A 14,649-nucleotide genomic window follows, 5' to 3' on the forward strand; every position below is an offset into this window, starting at 1 on the left:
GAAGGATACCGCAACAACTCAGCGACGTTATCCCGAACTTGTCTGCTGTGTTTCTTGATCATCATGATGTTATTTGTTCACTAATGTTCTGTAAACAAGTTCTGAGGCCTTTGCAGAACACTTGCCTCTACACTTGAGATTAAACAGATTAAACTCATTTCACTAACCAACTTGTAGTCCAGAGGTTGGACAAGATTTGGTTTTCAAGAGTATAAAGTTAATCTTTTTTTTCTTTTGAATTACTAGAATAATTTCATTCCACTTTACACTCATGCATTATTTTATGTTGCATTCATCTATAATTACCAAAGATTTGCATCTATGTCAGTCATCATTAGTGCATTTCACTGTTGGTAAAATATTTACAGCATCAGCTGTTCAACATTAAGAAGCAAATCACTTAAAATCAAGTCCCCATTCTGGAAGTGCTGATACACTTAGAGCACTTCCTTAGAGAGAACAAATAATAATCAGATCCCATTTTAAATGAAGAGGGCTGTTAAGAAGAACAAAAAAAAAAAGCTCAACAAAAACAATAATCAAAACATTTAAATCCCCAGGAGTCAGAAATCAGGCCGAGGCCGGGGCTGTAGTATCTGTGAAAACTGGGCGAGAGTGTGTGGGTTGGCCTTTGAAAACAGTCCATCTGCCATTGCAACAGATTGGGCTGCAGTTGAGTGGAAACTAACTCAGCAGACATTATAGCTGTTCCTGCTTCCTGAACAACTTGGTACGCTAATGTATATCCAGTTCTTTGATTGTTTTGTTAAGCAGTTGAATCTGCAGCCTCAACCAACCACAGAAATCAATAATGTCGCACTGATTGACCAGCGCTGCCGTGGTGTTTGCTTCGGCAAGGCTTCACACCTGGCAGACTGTACCTCCAGTCACAAAACAAATATGATCAATTGTAATCGGAGGTTGGCAGAGTAGCCAAAAATTGTAAGTAACTGTTGAGTCAGAGGTGCATTATTTCAGTATGTTGGTTATTAAATAATTTTAAAAAATGAACTAAGTCATTTTTGCACAGTTACAGTATAACTGGTTGTACTGTTATGTTAAACTTAATGTTTTCCCCCTTTCGTTTTCACCTCAGGCCATCTCCAGTTCCAGTGGAAGAGAGATTTAACATTCAATGTGTGCCCAGCTGAAGGCAGATAAAAAGGGTTTGCAAGAGTCTTAAATGGATGTATAATCCCTTAAAACTTATGAAGCTTATCTTTGCAATGATTTTAACTATGTATATGGTTACAATAGTAATGTTCACATTTAAGGTATTTTAAAGCGTTTTGATGTTATTGCATACTTTGAGGATCTTCTAAAGGCTTCGGGTGAGAATATCTTGACCCTTGTTAAGGTATTATACTACACACAATTGCTAAAACTTGGCAGATGGGGTAAAAAAAAAATCATTAGAAGTCATGCATCCTTAAACTTCCTCAACACACAAATCTACTAAATGTACAATTTCACTCTGTACATATAAGAAAACTGCTTACCCAGTGTGTCAGCCCTGTGCACTTGTGAATGCATTCTGTTTGTTGCTTTGTCCATTAACAATGTACCACTTTCCTCGCTGTGATGAAGCTCCTCGTCTGCAGAATGAAAGGTCACCGTGTCTGTGAAAGGCAACGAGGTTCACAAGTAATATACCAGCTGCAAGCTATATGAGAATATTAAGGCCAGGGCCAATTTCACCTAATTGACCATAACTATTGTAATTGATTAATTTCCTGTAGAATGCTAAAGCAAATGTCAGAACTCAAGCAGTGCAGATGGCCGTGAACTGTGAAATATTCGGCTTTCTGGAGTTGCTAAAAGTAGTCATTATCAGCTTATTTATAGTTGGCGCTTTGCTATATGTCAGTATATGACACATCCCACATGGACTTTAAATAGATGATTCCATCTGGGCGATGCAAACCAACTCAGCTATACAGACGTACAGAAACATTTGCAGAGGGTTGTAACAATAAAAAATGTGTAGAAGTAACACAAACTCCTCCAAATAAAACAGATATGATGGGTAAGGAGTGTGATTGTATTTTTGGTCTGCCGTTTGGACGCCTCGGTCCAGACAACTCAGAAAACATTAGGGTTGTCTCTGTATCAGCAAGTTTTAAAATTTAACTAACTATATTGTGTTCTGGAGCTTCTCGCTCGCATCCAACTTTTTGTGAAGTAAATAAAAATTTGATTGCAGCATTAGGATTTAAAATAGAAAAATTTACAGAAATAACATTTGGAAGGCGTTTCACCTTCCGTAACCGGGCACTGGTAGATGTCTAAAGCTGAATTTCCTGTGGTGAGGCTGGAGACGGTTTGTGTGTCTGCCATTACTGCTGTGTCCAACGTCTTGTGAATGATGTTCACGGGTTTTGTTGGTCTCTTATATGAATTGTTCAAACACTTTCTGTGATTCAAGCTAAAGAACTGAACAAAGGAAATTGGATAAGTAATTTCACATCAGAAGCACTTCAGCTGGTAAAGAACTGCATCATCTATGCATAATTAATAACAGAATAAAGACAGATAACCCAAAGGTTTTGAAAACTGAGAAAATTGAGTTTTTCTTCCGTCTTATCCCAGTGTGTATCCACTGCGTGTATCCACTAGAAGAAGACATCGACATTGATGGTGTTATCATACAGCTTTGCAAGTCTGGAGTACAAATCCTTTAACCTCCGAAACACATTCTCCTCGGAAAATCAAGTCCATGCAGGAAACCGGGGCTTCTTCATTCAATCAATTTTCTTGATTTTCTTTTTTCTGACCAACACTAGTAAGCTGTTGCCATGGTAGTTCAGATGAAGCAGGAATAATAATTGTTTCACCATAGCTGTGTGTGAATTATTAAAGCCTAGAGGGCACGAGTGAACTAACTGAGATGCAAAGAAGTCAGAAGGACTGAGTTTTCTTGTGGATTTCATTTTTGTGTTCTCCCTCGGTCTCTTCACAGGAGTCAAACCTGACCTCCAAGATCTGCAGAACGACTCAGCAACATTAGGAAGCAGCTTATTCATAAAAAGTACATGAGTGGAGACTCGACGTCAACAAATTATGTTTACTGATGAAGCACTGCATGTTGTGTTGTCTTTTAGAAGGGAGTCTATTTTTAAAATCAATGCTCATTCGCTGAAAAAAAAAAAAAAAAAAAAGATGCATCCAGAGCTAAACTGTCACACAACAGCCCTCAAGAACACACAATAACAAGTACACTGACACAAGGTTGGTGCTAAAATGAAACGGTGAAAGACAGAAAACATGTTAAATAGTCACAAACACAAAGTGAGATGAGTAGAAGTTTTAAATCAAAATGTTTATTCTGTCCTAATCTCAAGCAAACACCAAAAACGTTCCACTGCCACTCAGACAGAATGAATACAGCCGCTCTCTCTGGTAATAAATTAGAAAAAAAATAAAATAAAATGAAACAAAATGAACGCATCCACATGCTTCACAATAACAAAATGACACTAGGTAAATCAGAAAGATAAAAATATACATATATATATTTTATTGTATATATACAGTGCTTGGTTGGCTTGTTTTGTCAGGTTCCACCTGATTTAAAGGTGCTTGGTTTAGTAGCTTTACTGAAGACAAAATATAGTATCTACACCATAACTCACGAAGGTATAAAGGACCATTGTATTCTGTCAGATCTTAGCTGCTCAGCTCAGCAGTAAAAAGTAAGTCAAATAATTGTGGTAAATAGTGCGGTGGAGCAATTTCTGAAACTCTCTGAAAATAAAAATGAAAAAAAAAAAGGTAAACTTTATGACCGAATACTAATCAAGAAGGCCAGTTTTTTTTATTTTTTTTTTTCTGTCCAGTGGCTGAAGTTTTAAACAACTATCACTGTGGATGTTAGCACTGAGATTCAACATACTCCTCTTCTCTGGGATGCATCTTCTGCATACTGTAGTATTCCTCCTCTTCGTCAGAGTCCTTAAAGAGACCAGAGCAGGGAGAGATTGAGAACTTTGTGCAGGAAAATTATCAGTATGTCACACACCTTAAAGTTCCGCTGTGATGCAATGAGGTTATGCAATATTTATTTGATGAAGTGGACATAGCCATTCAAGTTATTTATGAGCTGAGAGTTATTGTTTTCAAGTGCAACACTGTTAGACGTACCATTAGACACATGTCACAGCAAGTGGTGCTCTTTATGTAGGCTGCCTGTGGGTAGACACCAGTTTCCTCTCTGATGGGAGGAGAACACGCAGAGGGTCGTTAATGAAAGTAATCACACAAACGGATGTCAAAACATGCAATGTATCACACATTTTAACCTGTTTTGTGTGTATAAAACATATCCAAAGCTGATTTTTTTACCCAGCGTCGAAGTGTGTCACTGTGTCTTTCACTCCTATTACTTTAATATCAGGGCAAGCAACCATACAGCTTAACAGGGAAAAAAAAAAAAGACTAGAATTAGAAAGAAAAAACTCTTAGAGACAAGTTCAAACAAAACGACTATATGAAGATCTATAAAATGACTATTTGCCTGAGTTATCACCACACAAAAAAAAAAGCGATGCATCAGTGCCAGAAGCTGTAATTCTTGGAGAGACTGCCTCCAAATGTGAGTCAGTCCCTGCAGACCTTTGTGTTTGAAAGCCCTGCTGCTCGGTGCTTTCTGGCTGGTCTGGAGTCGGAAGTGGTGCATATGCTTCACTGTCTTTGCTGTTCACAGCATGAACATGCATGTCTGACAAACCCTGATGAAGGTTTCCACATTCTTGCTCCTAAAGCCACGGTGCAGTCCAAAGTCTCATGAACTGTGGTTGAGTCTTCCATTTTGAGTATCAATTCTCAAGTGAAGACAAGTGAAATATTAAATTCTATTAGGGAAAAAAAGAGTGATCTATTATTAAAAGGTTATTAAATTGGCAAATAAATGATGGATGGCTGCTGCCCTGTGGTCTGACTAAATGGATGTTAAGCAGAAAAGAAAAGCCTAAAGCTGAAAGAAAGCTGTGTTCAGTAGCAGGGTTCAAAAACTTACATATAAGGACAAGAGTTGATTTTGTCATAAAGCTACACTATGCTATAATTCTTTAAGGCATGTTTAGTAATCGCTTTATTTGTTGTGCTTAACATTGTGATGTCAATTTATAGTAACTAAAATTTGCAGTTTGAGCTCAAAGCCCCATAATCTAAAGATGAACTAGTTGGAATAGTCCAATAATTTTTCAATTGGAAATTGTCCTTGATTAATGAACCTATAATAATTACCAGGAATAAAATTGAATGCAAAATATTGAAATAAAAAAACGTTGGAGAAAATATACTTTGGCATAATCTTGACTTAATGCACCCAAACCCCTTACATTTTAAATACATTCATCAAGTATAACTGCTATATCTCAATGCCATAACACACTTAGTGCGTTATGGGCTTATATCAATTTATATATTATTGCTATATAACTTATATCAATTTCATTTTATTTTAACCTATGGATTGACACTACTTCTCAGTAAAGCAATCACAATGTGGTCTACGTTTTCTTAAATCTCGTACATATTGTGATATTTTTCTAATATTGAGATATTTTTCATCAAGGCCATACCAGCCCAATAGAGCAATAAAGATATTATGGTGTGTTTGTTTTATGATTTTTTTTTCCAAGTGCTAAATGCACCTAAAACATAATAAAGTATCTATCAATCCATCTATCTGACTTTTATTGTTATGCTAAGGTAACCAGTTTATCCAGAATCCCAAAAGAGTTAAAAAGAAGAGAAAGCAGCAGCTCTCCTCAGATGATGAAGTCACTGCCTGCCATCTGAAGCCACATTAGAGATCAATCATGGGAAGACGGTGTTGATTCAAAGCACGTTCCTCCAAGACGCCTGACCTTTCTTAAGCCAAACCTTTAACTTAGACCTCAGTTCTTGCTTAACCTTCGCCGCATTAGCAATCCAGGTGTAGAATCTATCATTGCTGAAGGCTGACTTGACTGTCATTGTCCCCAAGAGAGCAACATCAGTGATTGGTAGAATACATTTACTCACCCCTCTGTGACCTCTATCGGTGATCTGTAGGCCTTTGATTGGTTGTGCCGTTTCTTGGGACACAACATCCGACCAACCAGGAAGAAGGTAATGAGGCCGGAGGGGAGGAGGACAAAGGCCATGAGCACGGCAACATCTGAGAAGCGGAAGGTTGTAGCTGAGGGCAGCAAGAATATTGGGGTTGTTAGGGACAAATTACCAAGGTGATCATCATCAGCTACTCACAGGAGATTACACCAAGAATACAAAATCATTACAACTCTCTCCTCAGAAAAAAACAAACATTTCAGAAACATATTTAAAACAATTTAACTTCAACGTTTTAGCATAAACAGTTATGACTGTATGCACCAATCATAACTTCATTCACAGGAAGTTTCTGGTCCTCTTTGACAGGGACAACAAACGTCCTGGTTGCCTGGAAACTGCTCTCAGACATAAACAACTAAAATGTGTAAAGTTTTCTCGGGGAGCTTTAGCAGTGCTGCTACTGCAGGTGCTGAAACACACATGGCAGGTTGAGGATGTCTCCAAATAGACATCCTCAACCTTTACCTCAAAAGCCAGAAAATTTTGAGCTAGATTGCTTACATTATATGGCAGCCCAATGAAAATGAGGCCTAAATATTTGCACCTAATCTGCAGAATCAAGAAATATTTGGCAGGCAGTTGAATTCAAAGGGCTGCCCACCATCATGATTTCCCATCTGATTTTGTGTTACAACTTACGCTTTGGAGTAACTGTCAGAACAGTGTCTGACTTTGGGGAGCCGAAGACATCTGGGGGGTTTGTGACATCACATATGTATGTCCCATTATCATTCAGAGTGGCATTGATCAGGTAGATGGAGACGTCCCCACGTGCAGGGGTTCCCTGCCATTTGATGCGACCAGCAAACTGACCAGTCTTTGGAAGTTCAGCTTTGGACAAGAAGTGGAAAAACTGCAATGGAAAAGAAAAGGCAAAAAAAAAAATAAAATTGTTTCATAAAGACCAGGTGGTGAAATAAAGTGTAGCTTGAGCAAAAACTGTGCACTTTGAAGATTTTAATTCACCGTCAAATATGACACCTGAAAATATTGAGTCTGCTTATTCAGAGCAAATAAGACCAATTGCTGCAGAATTCAACTTGGGACACTGTATTTGTCCTATTTTAGCAAGGTTGTTCATAAAAAACAAAAACAAAAAAAAAAAACTATAGGGAAGGGACATTCATGGTTGTGAAAAATATCTGCACGTCTGGAAAGCAAAATTTAACTCTCAAGTTGACATTTACCCACATCAGTTTGTTTACAACAACAAACCTCATCACTGAGTCACTACTCTGTTACGCCGACCAAGACCTTTTCAAACACTGCATCTGGAGTACGGGTTTGTTGTATGTGTGCGTGGGAGCAGGGAGGGAAAGAAAAACATGTTTTAGAGCACATTACGACAAATGACTAATAAAGTTACACAAAAAAAATGAACTATAAATATAACTGGATTTAAACAAAAAAATAGAAGTGATATATGTTGCTACGAAGAGAGATTTTTCCAAATTTAATGAATAAGGACTACAAATGTTTTAATATTGAAATGAGGGCCAGAAAAATCAAGATTCCTTGATACTACACTCGAAAGCTGGAGCTTAAAACTGAGAGATCATATCCAAGTTCAGCATGTTTGAGTTGCAGGATGAAAATCGCGCTACCAAACTTTGCCGACAGGCAACAATGCCATGGAGAAAAAGTAAAGACAGAGTACCTATTTTACCCAACACAGAAAAATGTAAGGTCATTCCAGTTAATTAAGGGTTTTAAACGTTGGTATAAAGCAGTAAATCCCCATGAAATCTTCTGAATTATTCACAGTCTGGTCTGCTAACAACTGTAAAGATCAGTTCGTCAAAGCTTTAAATTCATGAACTCATAAAGCCACATTTTAAAATGAAACCAGACTAATTTTCTTCCATTATGGCAAAATGTTGCCTGATGCAAATTTATGCAGTGGCAGCTAGGTGAGTTCAGTAAGGGTGATAAAATTGCATCTGTCTAAAGTAAAGGTTACAGCATAGCATTGTACACCATGACGCAATATTTCATTTGGCAGCTGGACAGCAGACTGTTTTTATGACTCTTTAGTTTATATAACAGAACTAAGGCTAAAAACTCCTGAGACGATCATGATTAGATCTATAATGATTCCTGAGAGTCTGTACTTTTAAAGCTAATGTCTAATAAAAACATACGACTGTCAACGTAATTAAAAAACAAAGATCCAGATCTCATTTTTATCACAAAACCTGAGTTAAAATTAAAGAAAATAGCAAAAAAGGAAAAGATTTAGAATAGAAAATTATGCATTTGTTCCCTAATGAGGACTGGTATAGCTTTGTGGTTGAGGGTGCTGCAGAGTTCATTTTCACAACAGGTGCACTGCAGCCTATTGTTCTCAACACACTGGTCACTGGCTATTTACTGCATCGTTCCGCTGCCTCTGCCCTCCTCCCATCAAGCTACAACCGAAAAGGTCACTAATGTCAACAGACTTAAAAAAAAAAACTTTCTGAGGTTTTTTCCCCCCATTTCACCTTACACATTTTTCTTTATTTTGTGTGTATCCAGGTGTGTGTTCAAGGGAACTATGCTTATTATTCATTTAAATACTGTACAAACACAGGGATGCTCCAAATAAGATTAAAAAATTGTTTAATTGTTGTGCGCTTAATTCTCCCCATATGTATATTGCAAGTACATTTGAAGCTCTGAATTTTCATCTCTTCATTTGTTAGTAACTACATTCTTTCATTCAGCTTGTTGATGATAAAGAACACTGATTTAATGGTTAGTGTGAAATTGGGATGTGAGTCTTAGTCACAGCTATGTGAAATAAACAGGAAGCAAAGAGAAAGCTTTCCTTCTCATCAGATTACCAAGAAAATGGCATTCCGGAGCATTTTAGATCATTATAAGAAAATGGATACCAAAACTGGAGAGAACTGACAAGTATGTAAGCAGATAAATCACACTACTACTGTAGCTTGTCGTTTCTGAACTCCACTATGCTAATTAGTAAAGTAAAACTGAGAAACCTGGTGTATTTTGGGATTTGTTACCATTTCTTAAACACTGATCCAATTGAAACACTCAATAAAAATGCCTGAAACTTTCCAAAAGCAATTGACATAACACATGCAGGGTTATTTTGTTAATAACATATTCTAATGCACTATTTTGAACTTTCCTGCATTAATATTTATGGCATAAAGCTCACACAGCAACATTTCATTTATTTACATCCAGAACCATGCAAAAGATTGTCAGAAGCATCAAACAGGTTAGTTACACATGGCTTCCGAAATAAAAACCACATAATGGCAAAAGCAAACACAGAACAATCACAGCCACTGATTAATTTTACTGTTTTACTATGTGTACACAAGCTCTACTTTCTAAGAGACCCACTGTACACTCGCACTGATAAAGCCAATCATCCTTATGTAATGTAGCTTGACAGGCCGATAAGCAACGTACTAGAGGAAGACTAAGAATCAACACAGCATTTTAAACCGGAGAAGACCTGGATGCATCTAAAAAGGTTTAGAAAATAAGCATCTGTTTCTGGCCCAAAGAAGAGTTCATCAGCCAAATACTCCAATTACTATCATTTTCTGCAAATATTTGATTGAATATTCAGCCTCTCTCCTCCAATCTGCAAAGTTTATTGTCTCTGAGACAGAGGTAATTACGCAAGCCACTGAAGCACTGCAGCAATGCTGATTGACACTAAAGCTTCAGCAGCAAATTGATATTTTCTGACAGGTTTTCACATGCTTATTCATGGCCTCTCCCAGTGTGATATACAGCCAGGGGCCCGCGGGCCAATAAACCAAAGACGCTAATGAAATTGGGAGGAAAGTAATTGAGGGTTTAGAAATAAAAAAATTAAAAACTTGTGGACTGTGCCATCTGTGGGTCGTATCGAGATTCAGATCCAACACAGCGAAAAAGGCTCCATAGAACGAGCACTAGAAATCCACGAGGATTTATCTTCTTTAACTTTTTAATGGTTGCCAGTTGTTCTGTCCTAAATACTTAGAGAAGACAACTTTGTCTTAAATGAGCCAACCAGCAGCACGCCACACCAGCAGAACCACAAAGCATTAGCTTCCATTTAATGCTGAGTGCTCCTATAGGAAATTACTGCATATAGGGTTGCAGCTACCACACTATAGAATCTCACAGTCCAAATGCAATTACAAAGAACCACACTTGATGGCCGTCTCCAAGCACAAAGGAGCTGCTTAAATTATGTGGTGCACTCTTTGTGGACTGCAGAGTGAATGTTAGCCCAAAGTGTGCAGGGTTATGAGACTGAATGCAGTTATGGTTTAGAGTGGATACATCTGAACTCATTTCAAACAAGACCACAATACAGTAAAAGGAGTGGAATCGGGTTGGGCTGGCCGGCCGGGTGATATTTACTGTGAAAACTGCGGACATACACAAATGGTGGAAAGGAACATAAAATTCTCAGCATGGGACTAATAAATCAAACATGCAGGTACAAATGGTGTTCAAATCAAAAATGAATGAAATCAGAATGAAATGCCTTCAGTTATTACCGTCACAGCTTGTGCACTGATAGGTTCAAGAATTAGATCACACTAGAATGCAAATAAAGTAACCTGTTATTCAAGCAAGTCATTTTCCCGTATGTTAAGCAGGTCCTGATATTTTTTTTTTTTTTATCAATATGTAAATATGATCTGCACGCTTTCGGTCTGTATGACTCATAAAGACATTTATTCGGTGAAAATATGACTTTTTTTTTTGTTCAAGGCTGAAAATATGGAGAATATCAAACCAAGCTAGGAAAAGCAATCCCTATTTTAAGCACCAAATGAACCACTTTATGTGTCCCCAAGACGCCACCATGTTTTTCACACACCGCAAATAGGAAAAGTCAAAATTAGTAACTTATGGGTCTGACAACATATTCGGCTAGCAGGAAAATACACTGGGTTCAGAACAAAATTATGATAGTATTTTTGGGACGCTCAAGCTCTTTTATTTTTTTTGTTTTTTTTTAACTAATAAAAAGTTTGAAGTATCACAAACTGGATTGTAAAGAATCTGTAGTTGGTGGTAAGATAATTTAACTATTTTTTTTTATATTCAGTCTTCTCAACATGGCAGTCCCAGAATGAAAAAAAGCATTTAAATGTTTTTTTGTATGTTTTAAACTAAATAAAAAAAGTTGTAAGAATTTCAAGTGATATTTTAATGAGTCTACTGTCAGTGTTGAAGAACTCAGCGAAGAAGTGCCAACTTCCTCTTCATTAGCAGCTAGCAGCAAGATGTGGCATTTGCACCATGCTTTATAATAGTGCAAAGCTTTTTGGCTATGTGTCTTTATTTCTCATGACTACTAAAAATTCTGCTACGCAATCAATTTAGAAGTGATAGGGGGTTCTTTGTTGCTTACATAACAAAAGATGTTGTTAGCCAACCCAATAGCTTTAATAAATCTAAGTACTAGTAGAGAATTCTTGTCTGAAACATAAAGACAACTTTATAGTGTTTATAGATCGTTTATAGTGCCAGCATTCATACTGAAAGTTTATAATAGCAGCAAAGCAAATGTTTATTTTAGCAGAAATGCACTTGCAACAAACACTTCATGGCACAAAGAAGTGCCACCCTAATCACAATTTTAACTGTAGGATTTTTCTGTGGATCTCCAAATTATTCGCAGAAAAGTCGCCTATTTAAGTATTTTATTCGCAGAGCACATCTAAAATATTCAGAGGAAAATTTAGCTTTGAAATCAATATATTGTTACTGGCTGCCGTTTCAGAAAAGGCAGGGCCAGGTACGCCTATGATTTTTCTTGGCACTGATTGACTCCCACCGCCCTCCCTTCATGGAGATCAGGAAGACCGTGGATAGTAGTTTCTGCGGTAGTTCCAAGATGGTTCCATGATTTTTAATTTATGTAATGCTCACTCTTTAAACTTGCACTGACTTAATACTGAGCCAAGTGTCAATAAAGCAGTGTCAATAAAACTACTCTCAAACTGTGCTTGGTCCATTAGTTTGTCGTTGAGTATTACGCTTGAGAACACAACATTACATGGGTTTTTAATTTTGTAAGGAATTATATATGTAGGTTCCCAAATACTCACCACCAGTGCTGGACCTCCAGTCTGTGGGGTATAGGACCAGCTAACACGCATTTTACTTGTTGGGCTTGCTGTAGAGGTAAAAGTGCAGGGCAACCTAACCGTATCCCCTTTAGTTGCATGGAGCTCTGACGGAGTGGTCACTTCGATGGAGCAAACTTGGGAAAGGCCTGGAGAAGAGATGAAGCCAAGTAAGAAATTGGAAATATGATACGAGCTGAACCACGTCTTCATGAGTTCCACAGAAACTGAAGTGGAGAACTAGAACAAAAAAAAAAAAAAAGAAACACACTGCGAGTGGTTTTTCCACCCACTTTTATATGAAAAACAACTGATATCAATCAAGAAATGTTGCAATGTTGTCACTTTTGTGGATGTCACAAAAGTGACAGGACAGCAAGGCTCTCCTGGAACACATAACACCGAGTGACACATTAATGCACGTTTCTCACCAGCTGCTCTTCTTGCATTTGACAGACATGTTCAACGCCTGTCCATCAGACCTTTAACAGTTATGAGTTTCTTAACATGCGTCTCTATACCCATCAGCTCACTGAGGATATTAAGTGAATATAGAGATAACAACACAAACAGAACTATTTTCTCATAAAAAGGAAATGAAGCAGAGGACTCTTGAAAGAGGAAACACCCTAAATCTCAGTGACATGATGGATGCTGCTAATGTGGTAATTAGACGTCTTGGCAGGTCCTCTGTGGTCTTTGCACTGACACAAAGTTTCTAAATGTGATAACAAAAAAAGCTAGCAAGGAAAATAATGCAGAATAATAAAATTTCACAGCCCCACACTTGGAACAAACACCTACATCTGTACTTAGATGCAATATATCTAGTTATTTTTAAATAACTACTTTTTGAAATAGTTATATTTTTGCTCAGAATATCACCATCACAATGGGTTGAATTCATTAGTACAAACTCAACAGTTGTTGATTTGTGTTAACTATCTGATTTAGAGCAGAAGTATATGATAAATGTTTTTTTGACATATTAATTAAAACTATCACCATGATTTAACAGAATAACAACCAATCGGAGCCAGGAGGAAGGTCCTGGTGCTGCCAATCATCATTACTTAATGTAGTTTTAGCTACCATTAAATGAACCAATTTTTCCTTGGAAAATATTCATGCCCCATAAGCTTCCTTTTTCAAAGAAAAATGTGAAGAGTGTGCTGTGGATTTACATTCAGCCCCCTTTTCGTGTGGGGTTATACGAGTAATCTAAACTAGTAAAATACACCTGTGTGTAATTTATTCTCAGTCTGCAATGAAAAATGGGGGCCTGGGGTGAATTACATTGAGTTATTTGCAAAATGTTCTGTATTAACTCAGGCATAACTCAGGCAGGCTGAGTACAAATACAAGCCACAAATGTAATGAGAGGAAAAACAGTATTTTTTTCTTAAAAAATCTCAAATGCTTTACTTTATGTTACTAATAAACTTAGTAATATGACAAATTTTGAAAAAGCTACTGGTTAATTAAACTTGAAATAATTAAGGCAAAAATAAAACTACCTCAGATTTACCCAAAAAGACACACTAGTTGGCGGATACCCTGGCAACGTGAATGTTACTGTAACCACCCAGCATAACGCAAGTACTTATCCACATACAGAAGTTAAACAGTCTGAATAAGTACTCAGTGCTAATGACTGTTTATGTCCTATGTAAGTTATTTAAAGAGAGCTCTTGTTGGAAGGATGTTTTTAGTGTATTTTAGACACTTCCTAATCCAGTACTGAGTCCCAGCGCCGAAGCCTGACCCTGGGATCCTCTTCCTGAATTTACGACTCAAAAGGCCTGTTATTATGCAATACTCTCCCACCCAAATACTGACGATCCTGTCAATGGAATTAAATAATATTCTATTTACTGTTATTTTATGTATTGACCTTTCAACATAAGGTTTTAAATTTAGGGTCTTAAATTCATTAATGGTGTTTCCTTATATTCTGAAAATGATCGAAATACCTTTAAAAAAAATCAAACTTGTAGTCTGCGCTATTGACATAAGTATGACTCGCCAAGACAAAAGCATTTCCCTAAACAAGTAATGACTAAATAAGCCGCTTTTAAGAGCAAATATCTAAGTATTTAACCGCCTGTTCTTCGGCTGACGCTAAATGTTGAAATATTCACTGCGACACGACACCGGATCTCAGGCTCTACTTACCGAAAACGCCAAACAAATACAGCAACAAAACTGAATTTAGAGCTGTCCTTCTTAACTCCACTCGACACATAATTGGTGTTGAAGGTGGATCCATTCCGGTGACGATAGAAAAAAATCCTCTAAGTTGCGTTAAAACTTCGGTAAATTTCCGTCCATAGTATGTTTCGTCTTGAGTTTCTCCCCGCGACTACGTGAATACCTGTCGGACAGGTGGATCAGGAAGTAGGAGCTCTCCGTCACTGGCAAACATGTTGAGTAA

General features: G+C 37.3%; 1 protein-coding gene across 1 annotated transcript; it reads right to left on the reverse strand.

Annotated features, from left to right (window-relative positions):
• Positions 1–3,298: 3,298 nt before the first annotated feature.
• mpzl3 (myelin protein zero-like 3) lies at positions 3,299–14,649 on the reverse strand. The gene is made up of 6 exons (XM_007575952.1): positions 14,391–14,649; positions 12,198–12,364; positions 6,757–6,970; positions 6,028–6,184; positions 4,141–4,210; positions 3,299–3,951 (listed from the first exon to the last, which is right to left on the reverse strand). The coding sequence occupies exons 1-6, from the start codon at positions 14,482–14,484 to the stop codon at positions 3,871–3,873; spliced, it is 783 nt and encodes a 260-aa protein (XP_007576014.1). The 5' UTR covers positions 14,485–14,649; the 3' UTR covers positions 3,299–3,870.

This window comes from Poecilia formosa, unplaced genomic scaffold (assembly GCF_000485575.1).
Source record: "Poecilia formosa unplaced genomic scaffold, Poecilia_formosa-5.1.2 Scaffold393, whole genome shotgun sequence".
NCBI lineage: Eukaryota > Metazoa > Chordata > Actinopteri > Cyprinodontiformes > Poeciliidae > Poecilia > Poecilia formosa.